The sequence below is a fragment of the Actinia tenebrosa genome, unplaced genomic scaffold (assembly GCF_029948245.1).
Source record: "Actinia tenebrosa isolate PJP-AT-01 unplaced genomic scaffold, QUT_ActTen_1.0 PGA_scaffold10__47_contigs__length_13832649, whole genome shotgun sequence".
In the NCBI taxonomy this organism is placed as follows: Eukaryota; Metazoa; Cnidaria; class Anthozoa; order Actiniaria; family Actiniidae; genus Actinia; species Actinia tenebrosa.
Window position 1 is genome coordinate 4,820,884 of NW_028292570.1, and position 21,434 is coordinate 4,842,317.

The 21,434-nt window shown below is 39.0% G+C and overlaps 1 protein-coding gene and 1 long non-coding RNA gene across 2 annotated transcripts in view; one reads left to right on the plus strand and one right to left on the minus strand.

Moving 5' to 3' along the window:
• Positions 1-21,434, plus strand: part of LOC148912815 (uncharacterized) — a 101,794-nt gene that overhangs the window by 64,363 nt on the left and 15,997 nt on the right. The window lies entirely within an intron of this gene.
• LOC116307043 (basic helix-loop-helix ARNT-like protein 2) lies at positions 748-21,072 on the minus strand. Its single transcript, XM_089026740.1, has 16 exons — positions 21,068-21,072; positions 20,824-20,962; positions 20,249-20,355; positions 19,881-19,990; positions 13,505-13,553; positions 11,620-11,658; positions 10,889-11,046; positions 10,112-10,281; positions 8,662-8,808; positions 7,755-7,932; positions 7,243-7,459; positions 6,658-6,818; positions 5,379-5,469; positions 4,388-4,566; positions 3,767-3,905; positions 748-2,496 (listed from the first exon to the last, which is right to left on the minus strand). The coding sequence occupies exons 1-16, from the start codon at positions 21,070-21,072 to the stop codon at positions 2,115-2,117; spliced, it is 2,271 nt and encodes a 756-aa protein (XP_088882866.1). The 3' UTR covers positions 748-2,114.

Sequence of the window (21,434 nt, forward strand, 5' to 3'; positions counted from 1 at the left end):
ACTTCTATCGTGTTCCCCCAATCCCAGCGTGCTTTATAATTGCACACAGCACTCATGAAAAAGTTTTCTATTTCTTCATCTGAACATGCAGTCCCCCCCCCCCCCCCCCCCCCACACACACACATACACCTAATAGGTTGCTATCAATAGACGTCACTTCCGGTAATAGCTCTTTTTTGATGGCTTGTAGAATCCTGGAGGTTGTTTTGATCTCTTGTTTTTTGTATTGATGTCGTGAAAATAGTCAAATACAATAGTTTGAGGACTTATTTTGATATGTTTTGACTTAGCATCTGCTAGTTGCCCCCCAGTCAACCGCATGTTTGCCCCCCAGTCAACTCCAAAAAAGTCACGTGATTGATAGTAAGCAATTGAAGAAACATTGTCATACAAATATATAAATAATAAATAGAAAATAATTATTTTGTAAGCAAAACTGGTGTAATTATTTCATTGTTTTGAAGGTAAAGAATATTTGCTTCAAACAGTTATTTTCATCAATCAGTTGGCTTTCGAATCAAAATCAAAATAATTTTTTTCATAAAAAATTTCTTACAATTAGGTTTATACACATATGCATTCAAATTGTCCTATTTCATTACGTCACATGAATACAATCTTTTTTTTAAACCGGCGCCATATGGTCATGGTCGTGGAGGGGGACAACGCAGCAACGCGAGGAAAACTGCGAGAGTTCGTATTTTTTTAGAGGTGAGAAACACAAAAACAGCCACCAAATGCCTTGCATATTATAGGATAAACACTTGTTTATTATGTTTGAAAACAAGACATATCAGAGCTATCAATTTGATTGCAGAGTAAAATTAGTTCAAATTCTCATTCTTCTTCAACATTCTGTCCACCTTATAACAAACTGTGACGTCAAAGTGACATTTGCACGTCATCGAATCTTCGTTGATTTTAATCAAGTTAAACTGGTTGCTTGCAGGAATAAAATAGATATTTCGATGTCAAGTGTACCTATTTTTTTCTCTTGTAAATTTATAAAATAAATTTTTCATTTATAGTTTTTAAAATATTGACAATTTATTGAACAAGTTCAAGAACTATTCAAGAACTAAAGAATTAAGGCGTATTATTTTTGAAATCTTAGCAAAAGTGCAGTAAATAAAATTGGAAAAAAGAAAAATGTAAAAAATGAAATATGAAAAATTCGCCCCTAAAAACGCGTACGATAACACTTTTCGTCACGGGCAAAAATTATCAAAAAAAGGGATCCTATTTACATAATAATTGCACGATAAAAATATATTAAAATGAAGTCGAAGATGGAAGCTTTTGGATGCGGTTTGGCCTTGCGTCGACACTAAAACGATCGAAAAGACATACGTGTATTTTAAAACACTCTCCAGACTCCGCGGAGGCATTTGTAAACAGAGGCCTATCATATTAGTGTACGCAGAGAAAACGTAGCCTTTTGAAAACGTTGACGTCATTCACACCGGCACGTCTGTTTTTCGCATGAGCAGATGATGATATAGCATTGGTCGAAGTTTTCGATGCGTTTTCGGGTGAGAAGAAAACGGAGCGCTTCGAAAACGAATTAGTGTGGATAAAAGGTCAGGGTGAAAAACGTACTGCGCATGATCAGAAGTTCGGCGGGATATTGGTAGAAGCCAAAGAGTCGTGTTTACTAATAAAGCCACTGGAGCTTTTGCTGTGTTTGTATAATGCCAATTTTATTAAGTGTTATTTGGCGAGGGAAAGCAAACATTTAAAGTGATGTTAGGAAAAATAAGCACCAACTTTCCACGAAGTTTATCAATAATTCGTAAGAATTTCCCGCCTAACTTCCGAGCATGCGCAGTGCGTTTCCTACCCGTGTCTGCCTAAAGTTAACAGCAAAGATTTTATCACTCTTTGGCCAAATGAAAAGAAAAATGGGATGGATTTAACTGCCGTTTTCGATATTATACGAACTCAGACATTTCACCAAATTGTTTTGAAATTTTACTGCGGCAAGTCAGGAATATAAAAGGTACCGACTGATTATTTTTGATTGACGGCAGCGAAAAAAACAAATTTAGTCTGCAGCTCGCGACTACCGAGTTTGCAGAACATAGAAAACTGCAGTAAAATTGATGGTTGTAAGCTCAAGAGTTCTCTTGAAACAAGAAATCACTCAAATCTCCACCGAGTCCGGCATCTGCTTCAAGCATATTCATAAAAACTGCCATATTCTCTTCACTTTGTTGCATCGGACTCTCCATCGACTCAATTGCTTGTTGCATTCCAATCAACTGTTCCAAGAGATGAGGCTGCGATATCTCTGGCAACCCTGGTGCGGTAGCCCCTGGAAATGATGACGTCATGTTGCCGACTTGAGAGTTAGGTGCGCTTATGTTCATGGGCGTTGTGATGTTGTTAAAGTCAATCATGGAGCTTGAACTGTCGCTGTTTCTGAAGGACGATTCGGATTGGGTGGCGATGGGGGTGTTGGGTATTGAATTATTACCAATTATTGATGTGTGTTGCCTATGAAAATACAATAAAAGAGTAACTTAAATTAATTTAATTTCACTTGGGCGCAATGTTTTCCCATTTCAGATCACGTGTCATTCTCTTGAGAATAAGATTCTTTGTTTGGGTTGTATCCATATTCATGTGTCTTCTCGTGTACAACCATTAAACAAAGAAATGATACTCTAGGGAATGACACGTGGACTGCAGTGGGAAAACATTACGTGTAAGTGGATTTAGTCCACTGATCTAACACTTTGTTTCTAGCCGCATCAGTAAGCTTTATCCCGTTTAATTAATAATGATCAATAACCTTTTTATGGAAATCAAGGGTGGTGCAGCGATAGAGCACTTGTCATCTCTGTGTCTCTGTGGGTTAGCCGTGGCCTGCCTTCGATCAGCTAAAAGCCGTGCCCTGACTTTGATCAACCGAGAGGTTATTTAAGGGTTCGATCTGTGGGTTAGCCGTGCCCTGACTTTGATCAGCCCATAGGTTGTTTCAGGGTTTGATCTGTGAGTTAGCCGTGCCCTGACTTACATCAGCCCAGAGGTTGTTGGAGGGTTTGATCTGTGAGTTAGCCATGCTCTGACTTAGATCAGCCCAGAGGTTGTTTCAGGGTTCGATCTGTGAATTAGACGTGCCCTGACTTAGATCAGCCCAGACGTTGTTTCAGGGATTGATCTGTGAGTTAGCCATGCCCTGACTTTGATCAGCCCATAGGTTGTTTCAGGGTTTGATCTGTGAGTTAGCCGTGCCCTGACTTACATCAGCCCAGAGGTTGTTGGAGGGTTTGATCTGTGAGTTAGCCATGCTCTGACTTAGATCAGCCCAGAGGTTGTTTCAGGGTTCGATCTGTGAATTAGACGTGCCCTGACTTAGATCAGCCCAGACGTTGTTTCAGGGATTGATCTGTGAGTTAGCCATGCCCTGACTTAGATCAGCTCAAAGGTTGTTTCAGGGTTCGATCTGCGAGTTAGCCGTGCCCTGACTTAGATCAGCCCAGAGGTTGTTTCAGGGTTCGATCTGTGAGTTAGTTGTGCCCTGACTTAGATCAGCCCAGAGGTTGTTTCAGGGTTCGATCTGCGAGTTAGCCGTGCCCTGACTTAGATCAGCCCAGAGGTTGTTACAGGGTTCTATCTGTGAGTCAGCCATGCCCTGACTTTGATCATCCCAGTCCAGCAGTCGAAATAATCTACACACCGCACGCATCTCGTAAAAAAAGGTACATCAATCTATAAGCAAAGAGGGACTACTGTCGATGAGACTAACTTACGTAGATAATACCTTTTGCTTGCTGTTTCCTGCCAATGTATGGTTTCAGCAATGAGGGAGCCAATCTTGGAAGCCGCTGGATCTGCATTAGGATCATCTTCTTCCCTTGTGGTCGGCGGCACCAACGGGCGAGGTACGATGTTTGTCTTAACTAGTACAGGATGAAAATAAGGTAAGAAATGAAGAAATGGAAAAAAGAGTAGGAAAGAGATCGGGACGACACAACGCTTAAAAGGATTGTTTGAAGAAAGAACTGTAAGAACTGTAACTGGAAGGCCAGAGAAGAGAAGAGTTAGCCGTGCCCTACGATCTGTAAGTTGACTATGACCTGACTTAGATCAACCCAGAGGTTATTTCAGGATCCGATCTGTGAGCCCAGTTAGCCATGCCCTGACTTAGATCAGCCCAGAGGTTGCTTCAGGGTTCAATCTGTGAGTTAGCTGTGCCCTGACTTAGATCAGCCCAGAGGTTGTTTCAGGGAGTGATTTGTGAGTTAGCTGTGCCCTGACTTAGATCATCCTAGAGGTTGTTTCAGGGTTTGATATTTGAGTTAGCCGCATGCACTGACTTATAGATCAGCTCAGAGTGCTTTCAGGGCCGGCATCGATACATAAAATCTGAAGGTTTTTTTACCTTGATCTTGTGGTTGCGATTGTATTGTCGCCATTAGTTCTTTGATGTTCAACCTACGACTTGACGTGCTATCAGATCCATGGACACTTGCTATTGTCTGCGGAGCTGGCAGGATCAATCTTTGGTGTGGATGACTTTGTAGGGAAGTCGGTCGTGTAGGTTGGTCTGTTGCGGGATCACTGCAAGAGGGACAACAGTGCCCTAAGAAGATTATTCTCAGCATAGACCCCTTGCAGCATGTCAGAATGCAGCTCAATCTGGGGAACAAAACAATAGGTTCCAATTCTCAGGAGATTGGAATTCTTTTGTTTTGTCCCCCAGTTCGATCTGCTTTGACGTCACATGCAAGGGGTCTATAAAAGCAATTTCTATAAGTTAATATCAAAACTTATGATACAAGACGAAATTGATCTTTGTCATCTCCAAAACTAATTATAATATAGCTTAGATAGTACATGCACTTTGATTGGTTGAGACCTGTGCTTCAGTAGTAAACGGTAAACGGTTGCTGACCCATAGGTAATCGTCGTAAGAATAGGCAGAATTTTAAATGTATTGCTAGTCCATAACGTAGCTAGGGAAGCAAAGATTCAGAGTAATTTTTTCTGACTTCGGTCGCCATATTTTTTTCGATGGACCGCCTGATCAGATTTCTTCCTGCGCGATGATTGGTTGGTTTTTGATGGGCTGTCAAAACGGGATCACCTGGTACTCATGGAATTTGTTTAAAAAAATATAATAATAATAATAATAATAATAATAATAATAATAATAATAATAATAGTAAATGGTAGTCTTGAGGCTTTCGTGTTGCATATAGGTTATACATGAGGTTTTTTACGGTTTGAAGCATGATGTGTTAAAAAATTTTTTGACGCTTCGTCTACGCTGTGGTAGTCTTCATCAAAATGAGGTATGAAACGTCAAAAATGTTTTCAACACATCGTGCTTCAAACCGTAAAAAACCTCATGTATTTTTAAACATACTTACTATTTTGAATTGATACAAATAATAAACTCGAGTTCTTTGGTCCAAGGATTTCGAAAGACATTGGACTTAGTACAAAGGTAAATATAATGACCTGTGAAAATATACACATTTTAGTATTTTTACACAAGAGAATATAAAAAATCGGGCGCGCTCATTGGTCACAATTTACGTCTTATGCTGTTATATTCACCTACATTTGAATATAGTACGCGCATGCGCGCTTGTTTGTTGATTTGTGCCGCTTGTAGAGATTAATGAAATTTGAAAAAAAAAATCCTCTCTCCATTATCTATTATATTCACTCGTGTTAAAAATATGTAAAACAATTATTCGCCCTAGTGAATATCGGGGAATATTTACCTCGTCGCTCGACTATATTCACTTTGCCTTCGGGGAATAATTTCTAAATATTTATCTCTCCCACAGGCAACCCGGCTATATTTTTTTGCTTTTTTTTTAGAAATGTAGAAAAGTAACTCTGCTCTTTGTGGGTTTTCTGTGTTGCGATCGGTTTCCTATTACATAAGCTGTAATCAGATCTGCGCTGTAATCAGATAGGCGCTGTAAACTGATAGCCGATTAAATTCAAATCAATAACCGTTGGTAACGCACTCTTTACTAGAAAGTGTTACATACCACAGGCAACCCATAAGAAACAAAACACCAACGGTTATTGATTTGAATTTAATCGGCTATCAGTTTACAGCGCCGATCTGATCACAGCGCAGATCACAGCTTATGTAATAGGAAACGATCAAAACACAGGAAACCCACAAAGAGCAAAGTTACTTTTCTAAAAGAAGCAAAAAAATATAGCCGGGTTCCCTGTGTCTCTCCAAGACCATAATCAATTGCCCTATTTCACTATGACGTCACTGCTTGTTTATGTGGGGGATAGAATCGCCAAATTCAATAGAAAATTCAACAAAATTTGCTCCTAGCGAAACATTTTAATCTAAAATGGCCTGGTTTTCAGATATATTATGTGTTAATATGTACTAAAGAATATTCTGAGCGTTTGCTGGCTATTCTACTTCTCTTCGTGGATTGATACGGGTTTTAGAACAATTTTCGGTGAATTTGCGTTGATTCGACCATCTCCGACGACCATAATCCTTTGCGTTTAAACAATAGATTGTTTTGATGTGACGTCATACCGAAATAGGGCAATCACTACTAAAACAATTATACGCCCTAGTGAATATTTATATCGTCGCTCGACTTAGTTACTTTGCCTTCGGGGAATAATTTTCAAATATTTTTTTTTCCATAATCTTACCTCCTTTACAGAGAAATCGGTAGGGAAGGGTGGTGGTAGTCTTTCCTAGTAAGGTACTCTTATGGCTTTTCGCGGTGATGTCAAGGTCATCTGGGTGAAAGTAATCGTATCCAGAGTTCCCTATCAACTCATGTGGTAGGTACCCACACATGGCTGTGATTCTGAAAAAAAGAAAAAGAAACAATTGGAACTTGTAAAAGAATTGATTAAATTATAAACTATTATTATATTCATTAATATTATTATCATCATCATCATCATTATTGTTATTATTATATGTAATAGGACTCCATGCTGTCCAATTATGAAATAATTGGACGAGGAAAATTCCGAGACCTGTCCAATTAAGAAAATAATTGGACAGTTACCTATATGGGATTAATGAGAAGCTGTATTATTATTATTATTATGACAGCTCCATACAAGTGGCACAATAGGACGCAAAGCGTAACCTAAAGGCCAATCTAACCCTAAAAAGCTTCTAATTAGTGTTGGTCCAGCCGAGGCTTGAACCACGACCTCCCGCACAACAGACCGACGGTCTTAACAACTAATCTAGAAGGGTGGTGGTCGTTAGAATATCACCTTTGATCGACGTGGATGAACTTCCCATCTGTGCTATGCCGAGACACGAATTCATCGGGAAACTCTTGATTGTTTGCGTCGGTATTTTCATCAGCTATTCTAACCTGTCTGCCCACAGCAACAAGACAGCTCAAGTTCCTAGAGTCTTGCTCTTCGTCTTCATCGTCGAATGAATACCCAGAAGGTGGCCATGATTTTAAGTAACCAGTGAAATGAACTGCGAATATAACAATTGAATGTTAGGGAAGGTATGTTTTTTATTGAATTAATATTAGGAAGGCTGGAGCTTCACAGGGGAAGGTCATCAGTAAAAATGTGAACCTTTGTGAAGCGTCAAACCTTTTTATGCTCACGAAAGTCCTTGTTGACTTAATAGGAGAGTCGTGAATTTCTTACTGTGGAAGGGAAGAGGGCTGCAATCATTTTTAACGAGTTTGCTGCGAAAAAAAATCGACAATGGCTGAGCGAACACTAGACCGACCAACAACAACAAAAAAGAATTTTCGGCTTACCCACAATATGTTTCTTCTTATCATTTGTAGACAGCGCTTTACTTTTACTCTTTCGATTCATTATACAGAAGTCAGTGTTACCATCTTCGACTCCTTTTCCTTTTTTTGTCGATTTACTGCCAATTTTCATGCGGCAGAGGAAAGATCGACGTGCACCAGTGCACATAGGTTTGTTTGTCTATAAGATAAAGAATTCATAGTTTGATTCTGAGATGTGAATGATCGCTGTCAAAAATAATACAGCGGGGAGTGAGAGTCAGTCAGGCAATTTTGATCAAATAAAAAATAATAATAATAATAAAAACAAAAAAAACCCCAAAGGAATGAAACTGTAGACCCCTTAAATTTAGGCGTTATAGCTCGACGTAATGCTTTCCCATTTCAGATCACGTGTAATTATCTCGAGAATAATGTTCTTCGTTTAAGTTGGTCCATATTGGTGTGCCTTCTCGTGCGCAAAAGAACGAAGGGAAAAAGATGGAAGAACGAAGGAAAGGGCAAAGGAAAGAGCAAACGAAAGAATAGCAGGAAGGGTACGGTGGATGAGAGGGAAAGGAATGGAAGGACGAAAATGAGAGAATTAATAGTTAAAAAACACACACCATTATAACAAAAACAAAAAATGAAAAAAAGCAAAAAGCAAACGAACGAACGAACGAACGAACGAACGAACGAGCGAATGAACGAGCGAACGAGCAAGCAAGCAGGCAAACAAGCGAACAAACAAACGAACAAACAAACAAACAAACAAAAGAACAAACAAACAAACAAACAAAAGAACAAACGAACAAACAAAAGAACAAACAAACAAACAAACGAACGAACGAACAAACAAACAAACAAACAAACAAACAAACAAAAGAACAAAGAAGAAAAAAGGGAAACCAAAAAGCTTTATCATATTTACTGGTTTATCTTCCTGTTTCGGCGAAGAAGCGGTTTTTTCTGCAGCCTTTTCCCGTGGTACTGTATCAAAACAAGAGAGTTGATCCTTCACGGTGGTAACATCTTTAGGGTGAACAAGATCGAAAAAACTTTGACCAACCAAATCAGACTGAAAACGAAACAACAGTAACTTAGACAAAAAGATCTATAGATATTATACTAGCTATCTATATTAGCCATTCGGAGATCGAGGGAAAAATAGGTCGAGCTGGCATTGCAATGCATTATGGGGCTGTTTTAGGGAACGCCATCTTGGAAATATCATTGAAAAGAAAAGCAATATTTCTTTCGGGCGGAATAGTTGACTGTGAAACGATACAACACATCCCATGGCACTATCTTAGTACTGAATTGTGCTTAAAGACATTCGCGGGCAAATGCGTTTCTTATGTGTCGTCCCCCCCCCCCCCCCCCCCCCTCTCAAACTTCGTGTGAAATAAGATCATTCTTGGGGTGCAACCACGTGACCAACAGCCGCCATCTTGGTTGATCCAACAAGAGCAGCTTAAAGAGGAATGCTTTGTATAGCCAAGAGCAGCTTAAAGAGGAATGCTTTGTATAGCCAACCAACATTGTGGCTATAACGTAACATGCACCCCAAGAATAAAACAAAAAATGGAAGTCACCGATGTTATTTTTCAGATATAGGAGATCGAAATCGTGTTTGAAACGAGCGTGACGGAGTTTGGTATTGAAAAAAACACAGGTCACGCCGTCACGCCATATGCGCAGACCAGATGCGCACAAACAATGCCCGCGAATGTCCTTAATAAAAGCGCGCAAGACGAATGCAAAATAAAAATGTTCGAACATGGTATTGCCAAGATCACGACACACCCTCAGCTTGAACTTTAACAATCATACGAAACCCTTCCGAAAGAGAAAACAAATATATACCTAGTATATAGTTATTTAATCACTATAGAGTTTATTAAAAAGGGACTTCTTGGACCAAATCGAAAAGCAGCAAGATTTTCCCCCTTCATTAACGAATTTCAGTTGTCCTAAGTTCTAAATTGTTTCAGGTGCACTTGGAGGCGATGGAGGCTTAACCACTGAGAAAATCTTTCGCTGTATTTTAGCGGTGAGCAGTTGCACCCGGAAATACGCCACAACTTAAAGTGCCTATCACCCTTCTGACAATATTCACAGTATTGATTCTACATGGGGTAAGATGCTGAATAATCTGGAATATTTCCATAGATTGAGTGCTCATACGTCACATAATTAGCATATGACATGGAAAAACCTTTATAACTTCAAGAAGGCGTACTCAAACTATGAATTTTTTTCGGGATATTCAACATCTTACCCCATGTAGAATCAACACTGTGAATATTGTCAGAAGGGTGATAGGCACTTTAAAAGCTCTGTTAGACTGTTTCCACTACTGTGCTGGATGGATACAATACCTGAGACTGCGAGAGTACGTTTTGGACAGAATCTGAAACATACAAGATTCGACCTCTGTCACAAGCCACAACGAACAAAAACCCATCAGCTGCCTCCAAGATGAGATTCTTAAAATCTTCATCTGACAGGAATGAAGGCTTGCAGTTGGATTCCGTGGAAGACGCTTCACCTGTTTCAAAAGTGAAATGTGCTCATTTTTAATTTTACTGAATTTTTGTTTTTCAGTTATGTAATTGTGGCCCGTAAAGATTGGATGCGCACGCAACCTTAGAGAAAACGATCTATAGCGTGGTGACGCGTAACGTTACATAAGGCGCGGACACACGGTGCAACATTGCACGCAAAATTGCAAGCAACAAATTTAAATCGGCGTGACACACATTGCAACAAAATCACGCAACATCGCTTGTGTCAGCCTGCTATGCTAAGATATTTGGTCAGCAGTTATAAATCTGGTGCAAGCTGATTGGCTGGAAATTTCAAAATGTTCCAGGTAACGTTGCAGCCATGTTCACATGATGAAATTTGTTGCGCGCAATGTTGCAAGAGTAGAGCGCGATTCAACTTCAGATTTGTTGCAAGCAACGTTGCGTGGAACAAGTTTCAGGGGTAGATACACGCTGCAACAGTCTTGTTGCGTGCAATATTGCGTGCAATGTTTCGGGTTCTCCAGTTTTCCTCTCTAAATCTCAAATCAAATTTGTGAGTTAGCCATGCCCTGCAAGGCTTTGATCAGCCCACAAGATGTTTCAAGGTTCGATCTGTGAGTTAGTTACCTTTTAGAGCTCGCATGTGCTGGACAGCCATCCTGAGTACAGTCAGTTTGTCTAGCTTGCGTGACATGACAGTGCACATAGGGATCATTGTTGACAGTTCATGAATGTGGGTGTTCATTTTGTCACGCCTTCTTTTCTCAATCTCACTGTGGTTTTGCCTTAAAGAATTAAATAAAATTTCAAAATTTGAAGCCGCCTCAAAAACTGCCAGCGGCAGTTTAGGAGATGGATGCTTCTAGTAATGGCCTCCTGGTCTGGGAATAATAAATATGCTGGCTCACAGATACAGTATGGAAGATTGATGCTCTTAGAGATGGGCTCCTGATCTGGGAATAAGCTGGCTCACAGACCCAGTATGGGAGATGGATGCTACTAGTAATGGGCTCCTGATCTAGGAATATGTTGGCTAACAGACCCAGTATGGGAGATGGATGCTACTAGTAATGGGCTCGTGATCTAGGAATATGTTGGCTCACATACCCACTATAGTAGATAAATGTTCCTAGTAATGGGCTCCTGATCTGGGAATATGTTGGCTCACAGACCTAGTGGGAGATGGATGCTCCTAGTAATGGGCTCCTGATCTGGGAATATGTTGGCTCACAGACCTAGTGGGAGATGGATGCTCCTAGTAATGGCTCCTGAGCTGGCTTACTCACAAAATAGTAAAGAATTTTTTAACATCAAATAAAAATTAATTGCATAATAATGTTTGGAATAACGGTACAAACCTGACATGACCCTTGCCTGAACCACGGCTTCCCAAATCCCTAAAAGATACAAACAAGTATGAAATGCTCATTTATTTTATTAATCTTTATTTATTATTATTTTATCGATCTCTATCAACAAAATGTATTTATTAATCTTGCCTTAGCAAGTATGAAAATTTCAAACTTGTCTAATCGTAATGTTTATCCTTTATTTATTTATTTATTTTTCTTTTTGTATTTAAGGAATATAAAATGGCATGCATGTCTATATACTGTGACATAAACACGATGGGAACTGTACACTGTAGAGCAAAAGAGAGATGTTGTAGAGAAACACGAGGCGTAGCAGTGTTTCTTTGACTTCTCGAGTGCTCTACAGCTCCCAGAGACGTGTTTATATCACAGTATGTAGACACAAGCGGATGTTTAATATCGCTTTTATAAAATATTTTTGAATGATTTCATACAAGGGTGTCTCTGTTCTCTGATATAAACACGGTAGCCAGCCAATCAATGCACGCGTTATATCTCAAAAATTTTATAAATATATTATATATTTAAATTTTTATTAGTTGAGGCCACTGGGTCATCAGTTGTTCATTATACTGTTATGTGCTACCCTCGTTGAATAAAGATACTTAATTATTGACTGACTGACTGACTGACTGACTGACTGACTGACTGACTGACTGACTGACTGACTGACTGACTGACTGACTGACTGACTGACTGACTGACTGACTGACTTAGACCTTGCATGTGATGTCAAAGCAGCTCAATTTGGAGGACAAAACAAAAGAATTTCAATCTCCTGAAAATTGGAAACCCATTTTTATGTCCTCCAAATTGAGCTGCATTTGAACATGCTGTAAGGGGTCTATAAGTCATAAGAATATAGTCCCCTTGCAGTAATACAGCCTTCAATTCTAGCGTGAATTTTTCCAATTTCACACATGAGGTCTATTGTTACTTGTCTAGCCAAATGCCTCTTATAGGCCAATATTCCCTTTCACAGTTCCCTGTGCCATCTTGAAAGGTAGCGTGCCTTTGTATCGAGGCGAGACGAACAGCGAGCTTGTAATGATAGAGACCTTTTTTAAACACCTTGAACAATTATTCACGTCTCTATCATTGCCTCAACTATTCACATGTCTCTATCGTCTTGCTTTGATGCAAAGGCACAGCTATCTTTTAAGATGGCACAGGGAACCGTCACATGGTATAAATGGCGTTGCATTGTGTTACAGTCATCAAAAAGTTTGGACATTATTTTTGGATTCCCATACAGATTCACTGAGTTTAAAAAGAAAATTACAATATATTTCTTTAGTTAGCTCTCTAAACAGCAGCAAGAAAAGCTTCAATCGAGTTAGAAAAATGATATTTTTCTTGTATTTAGAGAGCTAAAAGTCAGTAGGTTCATATGGAAATCTGAGAACGTCTAAACTTTTTGGTGACCACAACACAATGCAGTATCATTCATACAGTGTGATGGCTGGCAGTGAAAAGGGGAATTGCCCTATTTCACTATAACGTCACATCAAAACAATATATTGTTTAAATGCAAATCAACATGGTCATTGGAGGGGGTCAAATCAATGCAAATTCACAGAAAATTGTTCTAAAACCCATATCAATCCACGAAGAGAAGTAGAATAGCCAGCAAACCCTCAGAATATTTTTTAGTACATATTAAATCATATTATATCTGAAAACCAGGTCATCTTAGATTAAACTGTTTCGCTAGGAGCAAATTTTGTTGAATTTTCTATTGGATTTGGCAATTCTATCCCCCATGTAAACAAGCAGTGACGTCATAGTGAAATAGGGCAATTGAATCTTTGTTAAGTTATTTCACAGTCATTTTAATTTACATGCATATAAATTAACAGTAGCCTCATACCTAGAGTCAACAGTCCCAGCCTCAGACTGATCATCATCGCTTGTCAAATCTAAATTTTGGTAAAACAGAAATAAAAAGATGAGGTTAAATTTCATATATATATCTATACTAGTACCTAGATATATAACTGGTTAAATTGGTATACCCTAGAATATCCCATGAGGCAGTGTTGTTTGTGTGACAATGCATATACCCCAATGTGTACTTCACTAGCAAGTGTGTACCAAATATACAAGTGGAAAACCAAAAACATTGGATTATGGGACATTGTCCCTTTTAAGAGTAAATGGTTTGCACCGGCATGCAGGAGTTGAAGTTATTTAGCTGTGCAATAATGATAATAATAATAATAATAATAATAATAATAATAATAATAATTTTATTTATATAGCGTATTTTCCAATATGCCCAAATGTGCTTCTCATGGGACTTACAATATATTCATAATAAAAAAAATAAAGAAAAATAAAATAAAAAATAACATATACTATTTAACAACTATATCTATTTACAATTCTAAATTACTAATATCTAAAAAGAAACTAATGATCTAAAACTAATATCTAAAAACCAATATTGATACTCTAGACTATGTATAAAAATGATGCTTAAAACAACATGAGAATATATCTAATACCTATAATGCTAAATATGAAAGGGCTACAAATTAAGGACATCCTTAAACAAATAAGTTTTTAGATTCTTTTTAAAAATAGCTAAGGAAGAACTCTCTTTAATATAAACTGGAAGCTTGTTCCAAAGCAATGGGAGCATAGACAGAAAATACACGTAGCCCGATAATACTTTAGTTTATAGCTAGGCTGCTCATTGAATGAATGTTCATAATTAACCCCAGAAGAATATATGTGTAGGTTCTCAACCCAGCACAGCACAAAAACAACCCTGAACCCTGAAGATTTCCAGTACAAAAACAACCCCTGAAGATTTCCAAGGTCTTCAACTCCAACGTTAGTGGCGACTGACATTTCGCAACCTGAACGGAAATAATCTTCAAAATCTAATTGTAAGTAGACACTGAAGATGAAACTCAGGTTATTGAAACGTCAGTTAGAAACAACCTCTAGGCTGAGCTAAAGTCTGACTTGCAGGGCAAATGCTAATTCACAGATCGAATTAAAATTTAGCTATATCTTTTAGGTGGTTTGGCTGCCATTATTCTCTTTAATTCTTCACTTATCCACCTCCAAGATACGATAGATAAGCTCTTGGACATTGATATTCGACTAAAAACACCTGCGATTTATTATTTTACTTATAGACGAAAATTAGAAGTGATTGCAAGGAATACAAACATGACATATTAACCTTCATGTCTGGTAAACAAGAGTGTGTTATTTCATGTCTATCTACTAGTTTATCACAGGGTAAGAATATATATAAATATCGTTTCGTAAGAGATAACAATATCAAAAGTGTTTAACTATTTGTGGGTGATATAATAAATCTTACTCTTGAAATGATTTTTGTCGTCCTCTCTTTCTGCTACTGCTTGTCGTTTCGAGCTCCATAGTGTTGCTTTAAAACATCGAGCCCACTCGAAAAGCTCTGTAGGCTCCCTTAGTTAATAAACTTTTTCTTCATTGGGAATCGATGTTCGTCTTATACGAGAAAATATTTGTTTTGATAGGAAATTGAACAAATATAAACATAAAATAGTGAAATGTTCGAACGATCGATCGAAATGGACCGCAGTGGGTTATGGGAGGTGACACAGGTATCCCAAATTAGGAAAATCGTTTAGCACTGGTACGGTACAGCTGGTAGTCACATCGGACGAAAGGACCTTAAAATCCCTTGAATCATCTTGTAGACACGGGTACTGGGCATTTTTCGAAATTCCATGTTCCCGCTCTTTTCTTACCGTGCATTATTAGCGAATGAATTTCAAACCCGATGGATTGGTTTAAATGGTAAGCACCCCAGGCTTGAGTTTGCGATGACTCTTTTTGAAAGTGTACATAGTTCGGCTAAACGTTCAAATTCCTTCGACAGAAACGGCCGATCGATTTAAGGGTATTTCAAAGTTAGGATTTGAAAACAGTTTAAAGGGGCTTCAAATTTGAAGGTCGTTTCACTGGATGTGAATCTCCTGAGAGACCATGAGGGAGACATTTTTTCATATCTATTGAAAGCACCTTTTTCATAATCAAAAAGTTATGTTTTGGTCAACGCAAAGCAATAATGTACTGCTTCCAGTGAAGGTTTGTGGAACTTAAAAGTGTTGTGCTTTCTTTACTTTACCGTCAATGTTTGTGATATTTTGATGCTTATTCTTAAAGCCCTTATTTCTTACTGCGCATGATCGAACATTCGCAGTAAGAAATTATGGCTCTGAGAAAGAGACTGGGAATGAGACTAACCCACTGTAAATGAGTTAAACAAGAAACGCAGCGGTATTTTACCTATTCCAAAAATGTCTAATTTGATTTCGCGAGGCAGTCTGGTTACAGTATTCCTTTTCTCAAAACGCAAATGCTTTCGTATTAGGCATTCCGAGCTTGAGTTTAAAAATGAGTCAAGTTGACATTGCAGTCCATTTTGGGGCTTTTTTTTTCGGGGGGGGGGGGGGGGGGAGGGGGGACATATTTGCAGAACAGCCCCAAAATGCATACGATGACAACTCGACTCAGTTTTTTTCACTCAACCGTGGAATGTCGATGTGTAAGTTTCTAAATCCGTTTCAACAAGGAGGAGGAAGACTTTAATCAAATCTATCATCTACTCGAGCAGAACTGAAAACTTTTCCATAACAATTGCCCTATTTCACTATGACGTCACTGCTTGTTTATGTGGGAGATAGAATCGCCAAATCCAATAAAAAATTCAACAAAATTTGCTCCTAGCTAAAAAGTTTAATCTAAAATGGCTTGGCTTTCAGATATAATATGTGTTAATATGTACTAAAAAATATTCTGAGGGTTTGCTGGTTATTCTACTTCTCTTCGTGGATTGATACGGGTTTTAGAACAATTTTCCGTGAAATTTGTGTTGACTTGACCCCCTCCGACGACCATGATCCTTTGCGTTCAAACAATAGATTGTTTTTATGTGACGTCCGTAGTGAAATAGTTCAATTGAATAGGGCTACGGTACGGAGTCGCACCGTGTAACACAATGGGGGGGGGGGGGGGGGGGGAATTATACAAATATCATTATTTCTCATTAAACTGGATTTTATTCCGACCACCTTCATGATAAGTGGTTAATGAAGTTTCTTTTTCTTTTTATTGTTGACAACTCGATGTCCTCGTGTTCCCGGCTGTCCCGCCGGCTGTCCCGCCGGCTGTCCCGCCGGCTGTCCCGCCGGCTGTGTTCCTTCTGTGTTGGTGCTTGACATACACGGCGCATCTTTAATCTATAAAATCACAAAAACATCGTGACAAAATTTCCAATATAGACCATGATAAACCATCAAATGAACAACCAAGAAAACAAACGAATTAACGAACGATCGACTGAACTAACGAACGAACGAACGAACGAGTGAAGCTCTGAAGGCCACATGTAACCGTTGAAACATGAATTCAAACAACAATTTGTTTAAATCATTACAATATTGGGACGGACTCAGTGATCAATATGAAACTCTGTCGCTATTGAAGAGACAATATACGTGCAAGATAAAAAAGCAGTACCACAACAACCATTTGTGCCGTCTATTCTGTCTCGAATGGCAGTACATGTACCACGACAATCATTAGTAATTCTTAAGTATAAATGTGACCAATCTGACTTTATTTTTCACTTGACTCTGAAGATGACTTCCGCTCATGTTGTCGAACCGTCAGTCACATCAAACAGTCCTTCTCAGGACTACATCCACCCGGATGATCATGATACTTTGATTAACAGTTGTGATTCTTCAAGTGATTTACGTATGCCTTCACCCTTTCCCCAACCTTCTCCTGAAGACTCGGAAACATATAATGTCATGTTTACATTGCGTAGGGATTGTTTGATCACAGTGCGACCTCAATAAATTTGTATTCGACTTCCGGCTTCTTTCGCGATCGCCCTGTTTACTTAGATTTTGGATTAAGCCAGTTTTGACGTTTTTCCCATCCTTCTTTCTTTAACAGTGGAGGTAAAAAAAAAAACCACATTAAAACTGGCTTATTCCAAAGTCTAAGTACAGCGGGCAAAAGAGGTACTACTTTTCAAATGTTCATGCCGTGAACATTTCACAGTCATACGAAAACTGCTCTACGTCACCTCCGTTCGTCCGTCCATCCGTACGAACGGTACGAAAGCCCGTGTACACACCGCAGGAATCCCGCTTGATTTCAAAGCAAAACTACTCGCAAATTCACAGAAAACATTGCTTTGGGACAAATTAATCAAATTATTATCATTATTATTATTATTATTATTGTTATTGTTATTGTTATTGTTATTGCTATTGCTATTGTCATTGTCATTGTCATTGTCATTGTCATTGTCATTGTCATTGTCATTGTCATTGTCATTGTCATTGTCATTGTCATTGTCATTGTCATTGTCATTGTCATTGTCATTGTCATTGTCATTGTCATTGTCATTGTCATTGTCATTGTCATTGTCATTATTATTATTAGAATATACAAGGACGCGCTGTAAGAAAGTTTAACTTTACCTTTAAATTGAAATTCGGTGTAAGAAGGCAGCAGACATAAGGACGCTGCTCATCGATCGTTTTTGTTCTTCCGCATCCCTCGGCGTTGCCAGCCAGTTTTATAAAACTATGGGGGCAGTTCTCTTCTGTGTTTTCGGACGGAATGCAAGTAGCCCAGTGCGTATCTAGTAAACCGCCTGGCATACCGGAATCGAAGGAATCGCGACATTTACCTGACGCGTGATGCCCTTGAATAAAAAATTAACAATTGTATTAAATAGAAATAACAGCAATAAGCATGCCTATTATACTACTACTGCTGCTGCTGCTGCTGCTACTGCTGCTGCTGCTGCTATACTGCTGCTGCTGCTGCTACTGCTGCTGCTGCTGCTACTATACTGCTGCTGCTGCTGCTGCTGCTACTATACTACTACTACTACTGCTGCTGCTGCTGCTGCTGCTGCTGCTGCTGCTGCTGCTGCTACTGCTGCTGCTGCTGCTGCTACTGCTGCTGCTGCTGCTACTATACTGCTGCTGCTGCTGCTGCTGCTGCTACTATACTACTACTACTACTACTACTACTGCTGCTGCTGCTGCTGCTACTATACTGCTGCTGCTGCTGCTGCTGCTGCTGCTGCTGCTACTATACTACTACTACTACTACTACTGCTGCTGCTGCTGCTGCTACTATACTACTACTACTACTGCTGCTGCTGCTGCTGCTGCTGCTACTACTATACTACTACTACTACTACTACTACTACTACTACTACTACTGCTGCTGCTGCTGCTGCTGCTGCTGCTGCTACTATACTACTACTACTACTACTACTACTACTACTACTGCTGCTGCTACGGATCACTCAAGGATGCTGGTCTTCGAGGCACGGTTATCGTAGACGTAGCACGACATCGTAGTCGTAGCACGATGCCTACGACCCACGATGGGGACGTGGGAGTCGTGGAATCGTGGCATCGTAGGATCGTAGCGTAGGTAGGATTGTGGGAGTCGTGGAATCGTGGGATTCGTAGGATTCGTGGAATCGAGGGAATCGTAGTCAATTTTAGTTTTTCATTCTTTTTTTAATTTCTAAACCGGAAATCCTGTTTGTTCATTGTGTACTTTAAAATGCACAGTCTCTACACACATTGAACTTGATAAATTTGCAATCCATGTTTGTTTTTTTTTAGTTTTTTGGTTTTTGTTTTTCTTCATTTCTTTTCAGAAGTTTCAGCCACAATTGAACCTATATCTTGACATAAAATATAATACGATAAATATCAGTATATTTGTAAACACACTCCTCTCCATGCCTTTATCGTAAACCGACTTATGCATCGGACTTACTGCATTATAGTCCGACAAGAATAGATTCAAGGTATCAGTACTGCGCGCAGTTTGTAATGTCAATCGATCTGTGCATACCCGAGTATTAGTTGTATGGTGGATGTGAATTGTCTGCAAGTTTTGATCAGTTTCTCAACTCCGTATATGATGGCTTGTTGGAATCGAACCAACGTTTCTGAATGGATCAGAAACAACCATTAACCATTTTTTGGAGTGTAGTGCATGCCAATCAGTTGTATGTCATTTGTTTGAAGAGGTGCGTGGGTCCTGTAGTTTTTCTATGAATATATATATATATATATAACTGAACTGTAACAAATTTCTATTTACAAACTGGAACAAATAAAATGTGAAATGGACGTGAATTTAAAATATATCTACAAATGGGAGGATAAATGGAGGTGGGTCCTACTGACCTTTTCGTCCTTCCTCCATTGATCGCCATGGTGAATCAATGTTAAAATAGTAAGGCAGTTTGAAATTGATCAAAGACTTATCACGAAGGTCCTGATAATATTCTCTTCCCCTTTTACAAAAGTTTCAAGTTAGCAGCAAACTCGTTATTATGTGTCTAGGGGTTTTACCTTGGTGTAAGGGAAGGTTCATTCAATATATTAGGAGAAGGACATACTTGTATCTAGTTTGAATGGGAGGGTTTTGATTTTTTTTTAAACTACAAGCTGGTAACTACAAAAAAGTGAAACTCTTAAAATTTAGTATTCTAAAGTTAGGAATCTTCACACACACACACACCCATCCCCTTGTAATATCAAATGAACCTTACCTTGGTATTACTACACAGGTGATTATAGAAAACCGCGCCCTCTCGTTGGTCAGCCACTGAACTGGCTGTCTTGCTACCTCGTGTTTAGTGTTCTTAGAGATCGTACACTAATTCACATGAATTGTTGTAATAATCACATGCGTAGTAATATTTGAAAAAATTATGGGACGCAGGCTCGGTGATTATCGTTGAAATGTTTTCTCTAATATGTATCGAACTACCGGTAAACCGTTAATCACCTTGTCTTCATCCAATAATTGTTAAAGAGGCATTTGGATGATGAAAAACCGTTTTTGTATAGTTCAAATAATTCAAATATTTTGAATTATATTTCATATTTTTCAATCTTCAATTATCATCATGAAAGCCAGATTGGCAACTTTTTTATGATTGGGAAAATTTGATTTAAATATTAAAACATCAAAACTGGGGTTGAGTAAATGACGCGTCATGTAACCTCAACTTAGGTACTACAATTTTCCAACCAAAAATGTTTCGCCAGCCTGGCCTTCATAATAATAATTGAGTCACATCATCATCCAAATGCGACTTTAACCAATTTACGTGTAACGTACCAAGGTTAACGTTACACGTATGACAAGTGGCAGGACGTTTCGATTTCTAAGCCATAGTCGAGACTGCCAGCCAGCCATCTCTCCTCTTCGTAGTGCTACAGTCATCGTCGAACTTTTCCCTGCATCTTCTATGGAAAATCTACAATTGGACAACGAACAAACGAATCAATGAATTGCAGCACTTTAGTGATTTTATAGTGCATATTATTTTGGACATAATATTTATGGTTGTGCATTTACTTACAGCATCTTAAAGGTGTATGGCCCTTGCTCCCCTTCCATCAGTTGAAGGGAGATCTCTCTCTGTGCTTAGGTAGAGCAAGAGCCTCCATTTCAGTCGCCCGCCATTCACAAGCCCCGAAAATTCAGGACTTGTCAATGGCACCCCTCGTGCCTTTGAGGAAATCATATCCTCTGAGGCTTCCTCGCCAATAGACCAGCAGAAGACGAGGGGCTAGCTGAGCTGAGAATGATTAAGAACACATCAAAAACCTCTATTCTCTGGCACATCTTAGTACTCTTTTATCTAACATCACATGTGGCGTCGGCAGCTAGGTCGAATCGAATTCACGACCATGCCTTAACGAATTACATAGCGAACCGGCGTCTCA